Genomic DNA, 19,273 nt, shown 5'->3' on the forward strand with positions numbered 1-19,273 from the left:
GTCTATAGAGGCAGCACGGCTCAATATTCCTGCAGGGGACTTCCAACGACTTGTTGAGTCCATGCCACGTCGAGTTGCTGCACTTCGCCGGGCAAAAGGAGGATCGACAAAATATTAGGAGCTATCCCATGACTTTTGTCACTTCAGCGTATAGCAGACTTCACCAATGATCACTTTGAAAGTTTGGAATCCTGTATTCAAAAAGTTCATACAAAATATTCGCAGTTTTGTGTTAAATGTGAAACGTTGTAACTAGTCTTTTTCAGAGATACATTCATTAGAATATACATACTGTTTTTCGAAGGAGGTATTCGTATAATGCTTCTTTTGGCACAAACTGTATCTGGTAGTAATGTTGGTTTTAATAGCTTAAATTGTTTCGAAATGTTGCCCCTGTAGAACTATTCGAATAATAGTGAACAGCAGGGTCAGAGGCTGACATATATGACCAGTATAAGGTGGTTGTAGCGCGACAGGAATGAGTTTTTGACTTGCCACAACTTGTAACAAATGCAAACTTGTTTACTTATATGTCCAGCGCATAAAATGCAATATTGTGCGGCATAGTCGAACGATTCTTTGGTTCCGTTTGTATGGAAACGTGAACGATGCTCTTCCTGATAATGTGATTTGATGCATTTCTTGTAAAGAGAATAAATACGCTAATACCTTCTAACAACTAAATTCAATTATTACGAGCATTCAAGCAGATAGCATGACTTTTTCATGAACTTTTTGAGCAGAGAAATATGACATGGACATACAAAGAAACCCGTTCCAAAAATCGGGATCGGATCGAATGCAATACCTACATCTGAAGCCTCTAACTTTTATGCAGCGGTTGTATCCAAACGTAAAATGGAATAAATAAATAGAAAACGGAATGATTATTTTGCACTGAAATGCGTAATACAGTATGACATCAGAAACATCTTTTAATAATTAGGGTAGAGGCGAAAAAGTTCGTAAAAATTATTAACTGAATATATTATATGAATTAGAATTCTAAAAATTGTTATCTTTATTAAAGATAAAAATTATTAAGAAGTAGGTTTATCATCTTTCAGTTACTCAATTTGAAGATTTTATAGCACGTTGAATAGCAAGCAGTACGCTGGAAAATCACTGTTTACCCAACCGTATAATAAGATAAAAGGCTCAATATCCTAGAAGAATGGTGCACAAATCAAGACATTGTTTACTTGTCTCAGGCTTGGGCACGCCTTTTTATGAGGTAATATTGGATACGCCTCTTTTTAGAAAAAAGTTGTAGTTATGCTCTAGCTTCACGTTTGAAGAAAATTTAAATTATATTTTAACTGAGTTGAAATGCTATGTTTATAATGTTCCTGCGCGAGATATTTTTCTTATAAATCTACTTTATTTTGTGTTGTGTGCTATTTTAACATTTAACACAAGGAATTAGTTCTCAAAAATGCATTGCTAAGATCTACCAAACGATTGAAAATGCTGAATAAATGAATGAAAATTTACAACCGTAACGGCTCAAAACGAAGAAAAAAGTTCTTTGGCTCAAAGAAAAGGTGCTTTCGCAGTATAGATAAAAAGCTGATATTTTTTTTTAAACAAATTGGAGAGAAAGAGTAAAATAAAGCAATATTTTAATGGAGAAAATATTCATTGCGAGGTCATATAAATATTCAATTTGTGGAACGAAAATGAAATTGGTTGAGCGAAAGAACTATGTAATTGAAGGAAAATGAAATTGGTTGAGCGAGAGTAAATGGTTTTGAGTAGATGTGTAGAGTTATGCGAGGCGAATGTAAAAATCGAATTATAAGGTCTATTGAAAATGTATCGTGGTTTACGAAGAGTAAATTGAGCATGTGTATATGTAGCTGGTTAAGCGCAGGAATGGTTTTATAACTAAAATATATAGAATAACTAATAAGACTGTCACAAGTTGGTTAAGGCACGGATGACGAGTCATTTTTAGAAATAATTAAAGCAAATGTTTTTCCCGGATCATTGTGATTTTTCGCTCCCTCGAGGCCGACGGACACAAGCATTTATCACTTGAAAGAGAGAAACGAAGATCAAGACATACTAGATATATTCGGGCGAAGCCGAGGACTGAAGGTAAGTTTTATTTATTATTATCAGCTAAAGTGAAGTATGGGATGCACGTTAAATTTATTAATTTCATTGTTAGGTAGTAGCATTGTTATGGTAACTTAATTTTGGTCCTTGGGTCATTTTTCTGTAAATGTTAGTTTTTTTAAGACTTATTAATTATTCAATGTGTTCAAACTTATTAATTAATCAATGTGTGATATTTCTTTCTCTATATTCAAACTTATTAATTATAATTCAAACTTATTAATTAATCAATGTGTGATATTTCTTTCTCTATATTCAAACTTATTAATTATAATTCAAACTTATTAATTAATCAATGTGTGATATTTCTTTCTCTGTCATTTGTTCTGTGTTTCTCTTTGCTAGCTGTTATTTTTGAAAGTCTGTAAAGAGGAACCCTCTTTTATTTTCATTACATTGGAGTGTATGTGGGAGTTGAAACTGTTCTGGGAGTGGCTGGTGCTTCATGGAGAAGCTGTGCGCAATGCCGAGGTTGTGCACTTCTCTGCTTTTTTTTAAGCGAAAGTAGATCGCTGTTACATGGGGAGAAAAACAGTATTATATCGTATATTATGTGCAATGCATCATTTTTGTATTTTTAATTTCTGTTACTGTATTAACTGTAAATTGTATTTTTAGTCATCATTTTTTGTTTTTAAATTTGATTTCTTATTGTTTTCTTTTTGATATGTTGACAATACTTTTCAGCATACGGTAAATTTTGATAGCTTGACGGTCTTTATGTCAAATGTCGAGTCGCGAAAATCGCGAACTTGCATTCAATAGGTAACTTTTGCATTATTAAAATAATAATGAAAAGTTACTTATCGAGTGCAATACCAGTAGCAGACACTATGTACTAAAATAATTACACAGTGTTTGCTATTCTAATTAAACGTGATTTTGTGGTTTTTATTTTCGTATCTTATTCTCCTTATTGTGAGAAATTAAATATTTGCCAATTATTTATGTATGGAATACTAATATGCACAGAGGCAGTATAATGTTATTTAAGAATCTAAGAAGTAGTGAAATGAAAACTATGCTGTTAAAAAAAAAATCATTAATGCATTCATTTCTTAAATATTCTCTTATTTATAATGAACATTATGTGCTTAATAGAATATAAGAAATTTTGCGTAGCAAGAAACTCATTTGTGAAAATGGTAGAATCAAAGACCTCTACGATGTAAATTTAAAATAAAAAAAAATTCCAAAGTTTAAAAATCTTTGAAAATATTCAAGCTATCTGAAGTATAAGCAAGACTTGTAGTTTACCGTTTTAATAAATGGCTGGGTTATTCTACCATGTTAATTTAAAATAAACAGATTATTATACTTATTTGCAGTAAAACCAAATTACCTCATTATACGAAGTAAAGGAAGAATTGTAATCACAAAAAATTCCGGATACCATATTTCAATGAAAATATCCATTTTGACTGCTATCGAATGCAATTTAACGATGTTTTTGCGTGATATCTTTATGTAAGGACAGAATAAAGGATTTTTTGCTCCAAATGAATTATAAAAGTAATTTAAAATGAATTCAAAAGAGATTTTTTTGTGGCGTCTGTATATATGTACGTATGTATGTATGTATCTCGCATAACTCAAAAATGTAATAGCTTCAGAACTTTGAAAATTTGTATGTGGGACTGGTATAACATGTAGATGTGCACCTCCCTTTTTGGCTGCATCGGCCGCACCAAAAGTGTATGTATATATATATATATCGGCTCCGTGAGTTCAGTTTTTTTTCTATTCTTGTATGTTGGTAAATTGCGCATTTTTTTCTTTAAAAATGATTGAATTATGTTGTTCTTATCTTCCGGTTAAGGTTTTTATGCCTTTAGTTAACCTGCATGTTATAGTTGTAGAATTATCAACAATTTGAAAGTTGTCTAAAAGCGGCTAAGCCTATTTTTTTACCATAGCATCCATATTTGTTTACATTTGTAACTTAGCAGAATAGTGGATTTGTTGCCAATCTATAGAAACTAAACTTTGCAACAAACTTCTTTTATTATTGCGAATTAAATCATGCTTAATCCATTCTGAAATTGTCATTTAATTTATTGAATTATCTTGTGTATTGACTCACCATAGCGTCCACAATAAATTAAGTCCGTTTCTACACCTTCAGTGTCTTTTTGCCGCGTGAGACCAAAAGGAAACTTTTAGTTTTGTGCACCGAAAAATCTGCCTTTTTGCCGGCTGGCCAAGTTGCCTGTTTCTGCCCAGACTAATTTTAATTTTAAAATTTTTTAAAATTTTTTTGTTATGTTTTTCTATATCTTTCATGAATGAAATGTTTCATGTAATGAAATGTTTCTTATTAGCAGCAAATATTGTGGCCAGTCTGTCTCGGACAGAGGAGAATGTTTACGGGTAGCGCAAGTGCATTAGATAAGCTGCGCTAAATCGTCTGTGAAAAATGGTTTCTTTTTTATTTGTTTAATTTCTTTTATACATCGTTTTTAGATTTATTATAGTATTTGAACAGAACATGTGGCAACGATTATATGATTCTTCAGATAATATAATTTTTGTGCATTTTGAGTTATAAAATGAATCAGATGTAACGCTGTTAAGTGATTCTAGCGCCAAGAGTATTGCTATGGTAAATAAATATAGTGAATTTTAAGCAGTGCATTTAATCTGTTTTGGTTTATGCCCTACCGACGAAGTAGAATTCAATAAGCTTAAAGGAAATGCAGGAAAAAGTGCGTATACTTTAATATTCCGTACAAGGAAGTCATGTGATGTACACATCAGATTTTTTTTTAGAAATGTAAATTAAAAATACAGAATTCAATATTAATTTACAATAATAAACATTTATAATTCTAATAAACACAGATTATTGTTACAGTAGAAAATAGTAAATGCACATAGTGTAAATTTGAGAGTACATTGTAACGTCACAACTTAGTCCCACCCATTTATTGACGTCATTTAGCTCCGCCTTCAAGATTTTGTTTATGCAGCGTATTCTGAACTTTTACTAAGATAAATTCAATCTATGATTTGTGAAATAGGAATGCTTTCCACATCACATGGAAAATAAACGATTTTTCAGTGAACGAAACCATTAATACTATTTGGAGGTGTGTAGAGCTATTAGGTTATTTGGAAGCAGGAAGTATGAAAAATGAGCTAACGACTTCGCCGGCAATCGAACCACGGACCTCTGGAATACGCGCTTAGCGTGCAGACCCTCACACCACGAAGGCATGCGAAGGCGGGAGAAATACCTTATAGGTGTTAATAAATGTTACCTAATTAGAAATTTGCTATATTCCTAAACCACTGATAAATTATGGAGTAAATAAGTACCCAAAGAGCAATTTTTAAAAAGTCACAAAAACGCATAAAAAGGCCATTTTAGGAAAGGAATCACAGAATAACTATTCATGAATATTGAGTATCTAATTGGACGAAACACATGTTAAAGTAAAATTTAAAATGGCATTTTTCAGTATGCAGTAAACTTTTATGGCCATCACCTTCTGCAGGCTGAAACTCTGAAAATAAGCTGCATTCCTTAGCATATAAATAAATAGTAGTAGTGAACGTTATTTAAAGCGATTACTTCTACAAAGACCAAAATTTTTTACAACTATGCCAATAGTTGTAAAACAAGGCGTCTTCAAGCAGTGTCTTCACAAATCGTCTTCTTGCAGTGCTTCTTGCGTATATTTAAAAATTCATATCGCTTTATGCAATAACCTTTATCAGAAACCCTTATCACACTAACGGATACAAAACGTAATCCATTGTTCTATGTTTCAACGATTCGTTTCGGAGCTGATTCAAAGAACCGATCAACTTTATTGAGCAAATAAATAGAGATTCCACAAAACTAAACTCTCCTTTGCAATCACAGAAAGCTCTTTTGCGAACGTGCCAGGGAAGTTCTGTATAAATGCAACTTACTATTCCTCCTGTGACTGACTAATATACTTTCTTTACTATTTACGGGAAACTTCTCTGACTTTTCTTATGTATGTATGTATGTGCTTGAGATGTGTTGTTCGTTCACATACTGATTCAAAGAGCCGAATCACGTTTACCGAGCGAGTGGACGCCTAATTAGCGGAGAAAGTGCTGTAGCTCTTTTAGAGTTCACCTACCGAGAGCGCTCTTTGAAAGCTTGTCAGGATAATTCATTTCCCATTTTAGGGCAGAAGAGAATGTTTATTCTTCCATGTTAAAAAAGTGAGTTTAATTTTTTATCATTTTCCAACTTTTTGAATTTTTTTATTCCATAGTTTTATTGCTAGCTCTATGTAGGAAAGAAGTTTTAGGGAATGTTAAAATTATAGTTGAAATAAATCAAGTCAGGAAGTTTTGGTTGAGTCGATTCTTCCGATCCCACTACTCGTTCAATGTTTTTCGCTCTTCGCTCCAACCTCCAAAACCGTTGTTGATTCACTTTTGGTTCCGGTAATTTTTCATCAGATTATTGTCAGTGAAAGGTGAGTCACAAAAAAGAACTGATTCAGTTCAGTGAGCAAACGGCTTAGATCTGGTCTCATAAAATAGCGGTTTTGTCCATCTCTAATTTCAGCGGGACAGTGCGAGACCGCAGAGGGTGTGTCAATTCCTGCTTTAAGCAGCACGGTTCTTGAGATCATCAACTGAAAACGTCTGTTTAGTGATCTGTGGCACAGATTTGAAGCCGCATGAATTGCAATTCCCGTAACTACCATCCAAAGACTGTTCCACCACATGTTAGCTGTTGTTTCCAGATGTGGATATTCTGTTCCTAAAGTTAACTGAATACCTGAAATTTTAATAATTTTATTCGCATTCATCCAATATGTTTTTAAAATTAAAAAAAATGGTGTAGTTGCCAACTTTGAAATACGGAAAAACGGGAGGTTCCTGCGGGGGGGATGAAGAAAACAAAAGGGGAAAAAACTGGGGCCTAAACTAGGTTTTTCACGCTGCGCGATGGCATCATTTTAGAATAATATCAAATTCAATTTATGGTTAGTAAACTATTTATAATAGGAATAGGATGTAAAATACAGGGTGTTTATAAAGTCCCGGACCCATTTTGATGTTTAATAACTCATAAAATAATGAAGATATAAACAAACTTATCGCATTTATTTGATGGAATAACTTATATATTTTCCTTTTCAGGTTTAAATATCTTTACTTTTGTAAATATCGTCTGCTTATTAATTGCATTTTTCTCTCTTTTGTTTTTGGCAACTATTGCAACGTTATGTTTACTTAACATTGGAATTTGAAAACCCCCATGAATACCGTGGGGCACAAAGGGATTCCCCAAAGGTTAATGTGTGGTGTGGACTAATGCACGACCGAGTCATTGGGCCTTTCTTTTTTTACAGAAAAGACGCTCTCATCAGTCGTATACTTAGACATGCTGGAAAACTTCGTATTTCCACAACTAGAAGAGCTTCAGCCACATGTCGTTTTGCAAAAAGATGGTGCACCACCTCATTGGGTTACCATCGTTCGTAGTTCTTTGAATGACCATTTTACAGGAAGATGGATTGAGCGAGGAGGTCCATTTCCTTGGCCATCTAGATCACCTGATATAACGCCGCTGGACTTTTTCCTTTGGGGATTTGTAAAGGACAACGTTTACAGGAGGAAAGTGTCGAACATTCATGACCTAAAAGGCAGAATTACAACCTCAATAGCCTCCGTGGATGCCGACATGCTTGCCGGTACCTGGCGTGAAATTGAATATCGACTTGATATTCTCCGTGCGACGAATGGGGCACACGTGGAAGTTCATTGACAAGGGTCATGAAACATTTTGAGTCAATCTAACCATTTATGTTATTAACTTTAATCTACTTTATTGTTTTATGAGTTACTAAACATCAAAATGGGTCCGGGACTTTATAAACACCCTGTATATTACTCTTTCATTATAAAGTAAAAAATTAAAAGTAAATTAAAAAGCCTATGACTTGCGCTAAAGCTGCATGCAAAGTAATAAAATAATAATTTATAATAAGAAAACTTTCATATACCATCTCCAAAGAACACAAATTCAATTTAAAACCATGAATGAAAAAAAAATTAGTCAGAATTTAAGTTAGTGTTTTAAATAGCCTTCAACTTCTTGTTTAAAAATCTGCTAAGAAAAATCTTAAATCGCAAAAATCAAAACCAAAAGTAAATTCTAAATATTGAAAAAGCAGTTATTGTCATTGACCGCAGATTATTCAACTTATCAAGGGGATAAACCAATTTACCATCAATTAACAACTAAATTAAGAGAGTGATTCACCTTACTTCCAAGTAAGCCTCAAATTATTTGCTAGATTCAAACCAAAACTCAAACTTAATCCTCAATCCAAATAAAGACATTAGTCCATTTAAGCCAAGAATCTTGTTAAACAAAATAGCAAATAATCTTAGAATTAAAGTTTCTATTAAGAACACAATTAATCTGAACGAGATGCTTACTTTAGAAGACATAAACTCTACACTCTCATTTCAATTTCAAAAACAGAAGTAAACGTATTAGAAAATTAAAAGTTAATTAAAAGTCATAAGAAGATCAAAAATGATACAACGTCAAAATTAAGGTTTAAAACATATAGTTGATTACAAGTTTTAAAGATCAAACTAGTAAGTTAAAAGTAATAAACTTGCCTTCAAAATTTTAAGACCAAATGGGTATTAAATGATGGAAGTAAAAGGGTTGTCATAAAGTGCAGTTTTCAATTTAAGAAAGTTTAGCCTAAATCGGCGAGAAAATTGGAATTCTTCTTGGAGATAATACATATTTCATTAGATATTTTAACTTTACGTGCTTCGGCGAATTTTATAATGCAATTTTCTTCGAATTTCATACTGAAAAAATCCTGAATAGGAAAGGAAGCTTCTTTAAAAAGTACTAAGAGTACTTTTAAAGAAGATTAAAATAAAAATAATAATTTATCTGCATATTATTGTGTGGGTAAATTTAGTAACGTACCATTTATTAATGTAAAAATATTAAATTAAGATAAAATACTAGTTAATTAAGTGTTGGCTGAATCTTTTTTTTTCTATTTTTTGTGCGTGTGTTTACAAGCAGACAGTGGAATGACTACAAATGTTGCAGTAGAGTGTGGTGTATTTAATTATGGCAAAGCACACTAGGGCTATCTGTCTAAGGGGAGGGGTGCCTTTCGTGGAGGACTTTCTAAGGGAAACTGGCTCGTATACACGTTACACATGGGGAAAACCATGAAAACACCCATGCAGCCAGCCCGTTCGCGGGATTCGAACCTCGGACCGAACTACCAGTGTTCAGCGACGTTACCGCTCGGCCGCTGGTGGGCCCGTTATATTGCAGTAGATAACAGAATGACTGCAGATTTAGACTAAAAATATTTAGAGTAGTTTTAGATCTAATAAAACTTAAAAAAAAAAAAAAAAAAAAAAAAAAAAAAAAAAAAAAAAAAAAATAACAACCCCCCCCCCAAAAAAATAATAATAATAATAATAATAATAATAATAATTGCTGAAAATCACAAGGAGGAGGGGAGGAGAACAATATTTGTACACTTTAAGTTTCTTGAATTCAACAACAGGTTTTATTTATCGCTGGAAAACATTTATCATGGTATTTTTCTTAATTCGTTTAAAAATTAAAAACCGAGAAATTCGATGATGTATCGGGAAATGTGAGTGGGGTTTTGCGAACTGTTTTCCTTCATAATGTAGTGATTGGAATTGCGATAAGTGTATTTCTGCATTTAATATTTTTTTGGCTTTTTATCCCCCCCCCAGCGTTTTATATGTCTCTGCTGTAACTCTAGGCAATTTAATTTACAATAAACTATAAGCGATATACTGTGCTATTCATAATACCTCCCGGTTTCAAAACGTTCTATTAAAAAAACTAAAGCGAATACAGGTATTTGGTATATTTGGTATATTGAGATTATGGCAAAGCACACTAGGGCTATCTGCCTAAGGGGAGGGATGCCTTCGTGGAGGACTTTCTAAGGGAAACTGGCTCGTATACACGTTACACATGGGGAAAACCACGAAAACACCCATGCAGCCAGCCCGTTCGCGGAATTTGAACCTCGGACCGAACTACCAGTGTTCAGCGACTTTACCGCTCGGCCGCTGGCGGGCCCAAAGCGGATACAGGAGAAACGAATCTTGCACTAAATACAGAAGCAATCCGATTTGTTTTTATAATGAAGCAGCTAGCAGTGTATTGTACATGGATATGCTACAGTTGTGGGTAATGCCGCAGTTACATGAACATGAGAATGACGACTTCGTTTCTCAACAAGATGGAACTCTACCCCATTTCTGCGGGATGTGCGTTGAGTACCTTAACAAACAATTAACTCGTCGTTTTGATTGGGCGAGCTTCCGAAAATGATGTACCTCTTTTGCCATCTCGTTTATAGAATTTAAGACCGTTTAACTTTTTCGTGTGAGGTTAAGTAAAAGACCGTGTTTTTGTATCATTTTTGCCGCGTGATTTAGCAGAACTTCGTGAAACGAACACACGCGTCGTCAGTACCGTTGACAGTACCATGTTGAATAGTCTTACAAGAATTGGACTATCGAATTGATGTATGGCGTGCGACCAAAAGTTCACACATAGAACACCTGTAAGGGTTGTTAAAAAAACTTGAATTGTTTCTGTTACTAGTGCGATGTTATTAGTCCAAAGGGATTTGAATCCTGAAAAACTCTTAGTTTCGTTTTGGCATTTTGCGTCGGACTCATAAATGTCAATTCACTTTTCAAACTGTTGCCACAAAATGTTAGAGTCCTGCATTATATTTGAAGAAATTAAATAATGAAAAATCTGCATAAATGTATGTATATTTCTCGTATTGTGATAAAACAACGGTACATAGAGTCATCGAATTTTGAATAACGTAATCCTCCAACGAATATGAGCACGTGGAAGACCAAATTTAAAATTTGAAATTTGTTTTATGATCGATTTCCTATTTTTTAAAACTTTGATGAATTTTTGATTAACAAACTCAAGGATTTCAAAGCGAGCAATGGCAACGTAGTGCAGAAAAAACATTTTTATCTCCAGCGCGTGAGTCTCTGTATCGGAAATTCTAAAGATAGGCTCGTTTTAAAACTATTTTGCGATATTGCTGTTGCACTGGATCTTATGGTTTTTAAGTGCGAGGAACATGATATTTAATAAAGAAAGGTAACACACTAAATGTTAAAAAACGCTCCTTTGGACGTATTTTTTTTTTTTTTTTACTATATCCTTCTGAAGGGAATAACCCGGTATATTAAGTTATTTTTTCATTATTATAATACTTTTTCATATGGCTTCTTTATGGTCTTTATTTTATTCATAGCATTTGTTTGCATGGATCACGATGTTAAAGTGCCTGGGAAGCACTGGAGATTTTATTTTGAATCCTTATTAACCTTGCTTAATTTATTGCGCATCATTTCATATTCATGGTTCATTGCATGTTACATGGTTCGAGTAATAACTAGTACTTACTGTTTTGTATAATCACGGTGCCACGTAGAAAATACCAGCCTTTTTGAAATATCTTCGTCTAATAATTCACTGTTTAAAAAAAGAAATCTACATTAATAATGCAATTTAAAACTTTTATGACGTATAGCGAAATAGAAATGGTACTTTTCCGTTTCGCCGGCGCAAATCTCGCCAAGCAGTCTTTGCTGGCGACAACATACAGTATACACATAAAAAATGTTAACAAATGTTAGTTCTAAGAATTTTTTAATTTTGAAGGTATAAACATTTTAGTATGATTTAAAATTTTGTAAAAAGCCAATAAATAAAGACAATAAATTTGTAAAAAGACATTAATTTAAGAATTTACTATGCTATCGTGGTTCAACATCCTGATTTGCCGGTTCGTATCACGTGACCCCAAGTAATCTCATCTCACGTAAACTACGCTACAAAAATATAATTCTCTCAGTAATTATCTACATTAATTTCAAGTTAAATGTTAATTTGGAATACAAGTTTAGATGTAAAAATTATTTCAATTCGTACGAATAGCTTACTCAGAAATTATATAAAACCGCAGCGCTTTTAGTAGTGCATTCTCATTAGAATTGATAAATTTAACCCTTGATTTTGCCTTTTCTATATTTTCGCCTTCGGGTGAGCGGTGTGATTGCGTCCTAATTGGCTTAATTACCGCGAATGGTCTTAGGGCATAAAATTTAATTATATTTGTAAATATTCTATGTAATTGTATGCCAGCATTGAAAGAAACAATCAATCTGGTAAGAAATGGCTGCGACTTGTTTTGAAAAGGAGGAGTAAAAGGTTACCAGCGAAGATATTCCGTTTCGCATCAGTTGTACCATTATTGGCGACTTTATCGTTTGCGCCGGCAAAACGGAAAAGTACCATAGAAATTTCTAAGGGTACTTACAAAGAAAACTTTTGGTTGTAAACCGGATTTTTTTGTTCTTTTTGAACAGTAGTCCTCCAGTGAACACGTTTTGCTTCGTCGGGTACCATAGACACCTAAGATATGTACACAAGATTAAAAATCAAACGTAACATTCCAGTTATGTATATTAGGTGATCCATTTTATAAATTACATAAGTTAGAGGAAGAAAGAGATTCCGTATCGAGATACTTAATATATAATATTGGGACTTAATTGCGCAAATGTTCATAAAAATTATCAATTAGGTATGTTATAAATTAAATGCATTTTAAATTATATAGGTATTATTAAAAAATTAGAAAGAAAGTTATTAAGAAGTGCATTTTTTTTAATCCCTGTTTATAAAGCAATTGCAGATAAATCAAAGGTCTTAGCTTTGCTGAATGCTGACAGTTCGAGAATCAGTTACTTTATGAAAGCTAACTCGTGAACGATAAATTAAAGACCTAATGTTTACTCAATACGAATGCTTGGCAGATTGCATTAGATAATCAGTGCATGTTAGAGAAACGTAAAGTATCTTAAGATTTCAGAAAGGCTTCGGTAAAGATGTTTCTAACGTCAAAGCTTTAAATATAAAATAAAATCCTTTTATTTGAAAAGTATTAAATATAAAATAAAATTCTTTTATTCGAAAAGTAGTAGTGTAGGTAGTATTTAAATAAGCTGACTTAGTGGTTATATTAAATTTCAAAAGTAGTTTAGATTTTACAACTTAAATTGCTGTTTAATTAGTAAAATTTGGTAACTAGGTAAATTAAACGTTACATTTTATCTTTCAAAGTTTGGCATTTTCATTAAAAACTAGCACAGGTGCACTTTCATACAAAATAACCTCTTCTGTAAAGGAAAAAAGTGCCCTTGTTATTTTTTTCTCTTGAAACACCAAGAAAGGTATATAAAATTAAAATAATAAAAATCTCGTATTTAGATAAAACGAATTTCATTATATTTCTTTCGAATTTTAAGTTTGATAAAAATAAGTATGTAGGGTACATTGTGATTACAAGTAAATATTAAAAACATTTAATATTGGCATATAAAAATATGACATAATCGGTGCAATGTAATTTAAAGACATTTATATGAAGCAAATATATTATCATTTTCCCTTCAAATTGAGGACGGCGTTTCAACAAAATTTCGATAGCTTATAAAATAGAATACATGCAGTTAAAAATATACCGGTGTTCAAAATTAAGAGAATTTGCACACTGGTGGATTATGTACAGAAATGATAGACAGGTTTTAATGAAATTTAGTGTGGGAGCAGGTGGATGTAATAGAAAAAATATACCATACAACCGTCATGGTCGACACGTATGATTGTGTGTAAGATTTAGCGCAGGAAGGTCTAATAAAGAGGCTGCAAGATCAAATAAAAAGGAAACTAATAGGGGAATTAGTCTTCTGTCATAGTTACAGAATTTAGGTTTGAGATCTGGCTGAACAATCCAGTCGATTAATAATCTCATTTTCCATATAATCATTCACCAGATTGGTTCTACGTGGACAAGCGTTGTCGTCCATAAAAATGGCGAAGATAGGGCTCTGCCTTATATCTCGCAGCAGTCAGAGGTCTGTGAAAGATCTGAAGGTCTGTATACCCTTCAACATGATGCTTGACTAGACCATCAAACTTCCGTTGCCATACGAGTTTCTTGCTCGGATGTTGGAGGATAGTTAGTAGGTTATTGATCCTCTCCGGGTGAAGATACTTCGAGAATCTGTGATTTGATTAAATTGAGAATTATATCAGTGAAAAGAAAGGTTCTCCAATAGTGCTTGGTCTCAATGTTGTCTGCCCCATGCAAAACGGATTATCTTGTGAGCAGCAGTGGGCAGAATGCGAAAAAGAAGGTTGTTATAAACAGACTTCTCTAGTGCAACCTTCTGAAACAGTAACCCTTGAAACTCTTCTTTTTTGGAATAGTCTGGAGTTTACGAGAGAGCTAAAAAGCTGTTGCATTCCTGTTGTCCCTCGCTGAAATGGACAAATATCGGCCTTCACTGGCTTTCTTGGCTGTCTGCTGACCTAGTTTAGCCTTTATCTCTGCAAATCCGCTAAGCTTTAACTGTTTCTGTTAAGTTGAACGCGACGCTGGACATTGTTTAAATTTCTAGCAGTTTGAACTTAACTGCCCTGCCTCTAGTCTCCCTATGTTTATCCATCTCATTCATCAGTCAAACATTGGAATTTCCCCAAATATTGTAAATGAAAGAGGAAAGACACTACTAAAGTCGCCAAAGAGTGCGAGTAAACGAAAGGTAGAAAATCCCATGTGCGCTTTTAACAACTTTCTTTTAAATATTCGGCTCACACGCTCGTGTGCGCTTGCTTAAGTAAAGATTTGAATTTTTTTGTTTAGAAACACAATTTTTATCTTTCATTTAGTATTTTTCGAGGAAATCGCTAAAATATGCAAATTCTCTTAATGTTGAACGTAAGTGTAACGGAAATCGTATTTATAATGTTCCGAAACCCCGCAGAATTTATCGTTCTAATTTACATTTAAATATTTATTTTTGAAAGAAGAATTTAAAAATTAACTCTTTGCTTTGAGAACTGTTAATAATATTTTCTGTTGGAAACAAGTAGCTGCAGTGAATATTTTTGCATTGTGAGGATTTACAATGCTGCCTTAATGTGCACGCATTGCCGAGAGTTCCGCTAGTGTAGAGGCTCGTATTTTTAGTACCGATTCGTAGACTGTCAGCCGTTCACGTGCAAATTAAAATTGGCCGCCTTTTTTTACAGAAATATACACTGAAGTGACAAAAGTCATGGGATACCTCCTAATATTTTGTCGATCCTCCTTTTGCCCGGCGAAGTGCAGCAACTCGACGTGGCATGGACTCGACAAGTCGTTGGAAGTCCCCTGCAGGAATATTGAGCCGTGCTGCCTCTATAGACGTCCATAATTGTGAAAGTGTTGACGGTGCAGGGTTTTGGGCACGAACTGACCTCTCGATGATGTCCCATAAATGTTGGATGGGATTCATGTCGAGCGATATAGGTGGCCAGATCATTCGCTGGAATTGTCCAGAATGTTCTTCTAACCAATCGCGAACAATTCTGACCCGGTGATTTGGCGCATTGTCATCCATAAAAATCCCATCGTTGTTTGAGTACGTGAAGTCCATGAATGGCTGTAAGTGATCTCCAAGTAGCTGAAGGTATCCATTTCCAGTCAATGATCGGTTCAGTTGCACCAGAGGACCGAGTCCATGACATGTAAAAACAGCCCAGACCATTATGGAACCACCACCAGCTTGAACAGTGCCCTTGTTGACAACTTGGGTCCATGGCTTCGTGGGGTCTGCGCCACACTCGAACCCTACCATTAGCTCTTACCAACTGAAATCGTGACTCATCTGACTAAGCCACGGTTTTCCATTCGTTTAGGGACCAACCGATATGCTCACGAGCCCACGAGAGTCGCTGAGGTAATGTCGTGCTGTCAATAAAGGCACTCGGGTCGGTCTTCTGCTGGCATAGCCCAAGAAAGACAAATTTCGCCGCACTTTCGTATCGGTCACGTCCCTCGTACGTCCAACATTTGATTTCTGCGGTTAATTGACGCAGTGTTGCTTGTCTGTGAACATTGACAACTCTACGCAGACGTCGCTGGTCTCGGTCGTTAAGTGCAGGTGGTCGGCCACTGCGCTGTCCACGGTGGGATGTTATGCCTGAAATTAGATATTCTCGGCACACTCTTGACACTGTGGATCTCGGAATGTTGAATTCGCTAACGATATCCGAAATGGAATGACCCATGCGTCTAGCTCCAACTACCATTCCGCGTTCAAAGTCTGTTAATTCTCGTCGTGCGACCATAATCACGTCAAAGCCTCTTCTCATGAATAACTTGAACACAAATGAAAGCCCTGTCAAAGCACTTCGCATTTATACATTTTCTACGCGATACTACTGCCATCTGTATATTTGTATATTGCTATCCCATGAATTTTGTCATTTCAGTGTAGTATGTTTGATAATCATATCGCCGCCCTTAAATTTAGCCGTCCACGTGCTATGCGCCATCTTGCCCCCCGTTAGGATCGGCCCTGCCCGTATTTTGGAAAACTTACAGTACATTGCGACTCTTCGTAAAAATTATAGTTTTTAATTTAACTTTTAATATTTATTTCCTGAAATATTCATTAAAGACTATTTTATATATATTATGTATTATAAATAATTGATTTTTTGGCCAAGTATTATTCATTGTAATTTGTGAGAGAGATGGTGCAGATGAGGGCCGCAGGATTCTACAAAAGTTCAGAAACCCATGATTCCTTAAAGATGAAACCGTATATTCACTTTTTTTTTTTTTTTTTTTCATGAAAAAAATACCTGACTGAAAGAAATGATAGCCATCGCAGTATCATTTGTCAGACAGCTATTAATATCAGTTCACAGAAACGTTTGTTGAATCATTATTAATTACTGTTTGTTAAAAAAACATGAAAGATTTCTAATTACTATGATTATTTACTGAAAGGTACACACTTTCTTTCAATGATGCATTAAAATCTTTGCCTTTTTTATGAACGTTAGGTTTTACTTTTTCCTCCATCGATTTGCATCTTTGAAATTTAACAGTACGAAGGTGGAACTACCTTGATTACAGTCAATATTTATTTCAAAGCCAGCTGTCTAAGTTAATTTTTCAGAACCCAGTTCTTCGTTGTGTGGAAATGATACTAAAATAATTCAAGATTCATTAATTAGTATGCAATCGAAAAACGTGTGGACGGCTTGATATACCAATAAAGTGCATTTCGCACGATCTTTCAATTCACTTACTCTGCATGCCTTTACAGTATTAGTACGATCTAACTAGAACTGCTAAAAATAATAACACTTTCAGAACCGGGAATTTTATTATCCCATTATATGTGTTAATCCAAAAACAAATACCTTCACATAAGAATTCAATTCACGACCGTTTATCCAGTCCAGTTTTGCTGCCCTCATTACTGAAAAAGAAAAAGAAAATTGTTTGATACGAAATCTATTACTATATAAATTAATTAAAAATAATTAAAATTTTAAAATACCATGTACAGTCACCAAACCACTGTTGTTGTAAATTTTCAGTTTAAGTTTTCCTGGAAGAGAAGAATGAATTTGCGTGAATAACAATACAAAAAGTGAAAGAACAATGTATTCCTTCTGTATAGCATATTATTTTCAAAGATTTTTGTTAGAACAGATGGCCTATATTATGATTTCTTAGGTAGAGATTAATTTCTATCTAAAAACAAAGCATTAAAAAAATTCGTGGATTTCAAATTTATTTCTGGAGCAACAGTTACTTTTGGAAAATGTATCACTATACAGGCATAATGGGTAAGTTGTGTTAAATACAGAAATGTTTTAGTGTAAGAAAAAGTACGGAGGTAAGAACTAGTACGAAGGCCTAATGAGAGATAAATAACAGATCTACATAAAGACTTATTAGTTATACCTTAAATATTTTATTATCATGTTTAAGACTATCACCAAACGGTTCAATGTCGCTTAGACTGTGTCATTCTAGATATAAACTTTCTAGGGACTTTAGGTTTTATCCATGCAAGAACATGAAAAATGCGCGATATCCTTGGCAGGCTTCGAACTCTGGACCTCCCGAATGGCCGAAGTTTACAATGCCACGGCTCCAATCGACAAATTATTTGCCTTATACAACATTTTTAGGATAATAATATTTTGTAAAAATAGAAATTAAATTTCTGTTATATTTACTTTCAATCTGATTTCTGTATATGTTTGTTTTTCGATATGCTTTGTGCATTTTATATATTGACTTAACTTTGGTTATCTTTTGATATTTATTTTCTGCGAGTAGACTTCGTTTACTGAATTATTCTTTTCGTTACATGCCTAAAATTCTTCATACCAGCTTTATAATTTACACCTGCTCCATTACTAGCTCCGTTTTATTGTATTGCTCGGTTTTTTTCATTGTTCAGTGTGCCTGATCTCACCTCCTACATCATCCTTCCGACTTCAACATTTGTTCGATTTTTTCGATAGGGGTTGTCAGTCGAGTTCGAGTCCCCCCGGTTTGGTACCAATTAAAACGATATCAGTAGCTGAAAAGGAAAATAAAGTTTGCGAGCTAAGGAAATCAGTACATGATCTAAAATAAGTAGCTAGAGCTTGGAATTCTAGCTTAAAATTGTTCTAAATCTATCATTTAAAACAAAGGAAAGCAAACTTGTCCTTATTTTTCAAAAACAACAACAGACAATTCACGTTTACTTACTAGTATACTTAATTTTTAATTAATTATTTCTTTTGTAAATTCTTATTAAAAATTCGAAAATATACGACTTGAACAGTTTGGATGAATTATTGAATCTATAACAAATATCTATCACATATGCGGAATCAACTACGATAATAAGTAAATTCACTGCCTGCTTTCAAACAGAAAGTTGTTTGGTAGTGAATTTATATAGTTAGATAACGATTTTTTTTTTTTTTTAAATCTTTCCAGAAACTGTTGTAAATTATATTTAAAAAATGTCAAATTTGCCGGAAGATCTGCAGATATTTGTTTCTATTACTTAGAATTGCAGAATATCAAATTGTATTTAAATTAAACTTTCGACTTAAATAGCATGGTTTCATTAGACCACGTCAGCCAACTTATTGATTGCGACCTGTTCATCTGGTGTCCGCCGATAACATCGCGGACGAAAACGTCGCGGAGAAAACAACGCAAGGCGA

At 33.9% G+C, this 19,273-nt stretch overlaps 1 protein-coding gene across 1 annotated transcript in view; it reads right to left on the minus strand.

Annotated features, from left to right (window-relative positions):
• Positions 1-19,273, minus strand: part of LOC118182133 (uncharacterized) — a 58,756-nt gene that overhangs the window by 8,873 nt on the left and 30,610 nt on the right. Inside the window, exons 3-6 of the mRNA XM_035351435.2 lie at positions 17,596-17,646; positions 17,456-17,514; positions 12,510-12,604; positions 11,594-11,662 (exon numbers count right to left, since the gene is read on the minus strand). Coding sequence (XP_035207326.1) covers positions 11,594-11,662; positions 12,510-12,604; positions 17,456-17,514; positions 17,596-17,646 — 274 coding nt within the window. The remainder of the gene's footprint in view (positions 1-11,593; positions 11,663-12,509; positions 12,605-17,455; positions 17,515-17,595; positions 17,647-19,273) is intronic.

Source organism: Stegodyphus dumicola, chromosome 9 (genome assembly GCF_044657685.1).
Source record: "Stegodyphus dumicola isolate Sdum_Otavi_A_Nest chromosome 9, ASM4465768v1".
NCBI classification, from domain to species: domain Eukaryota; kingdom Metazoa; phylum Arthropoda; class Arachnida; order Araneae; family Eresidae; genus Stegodyphus; species Stegodyphus dumicola.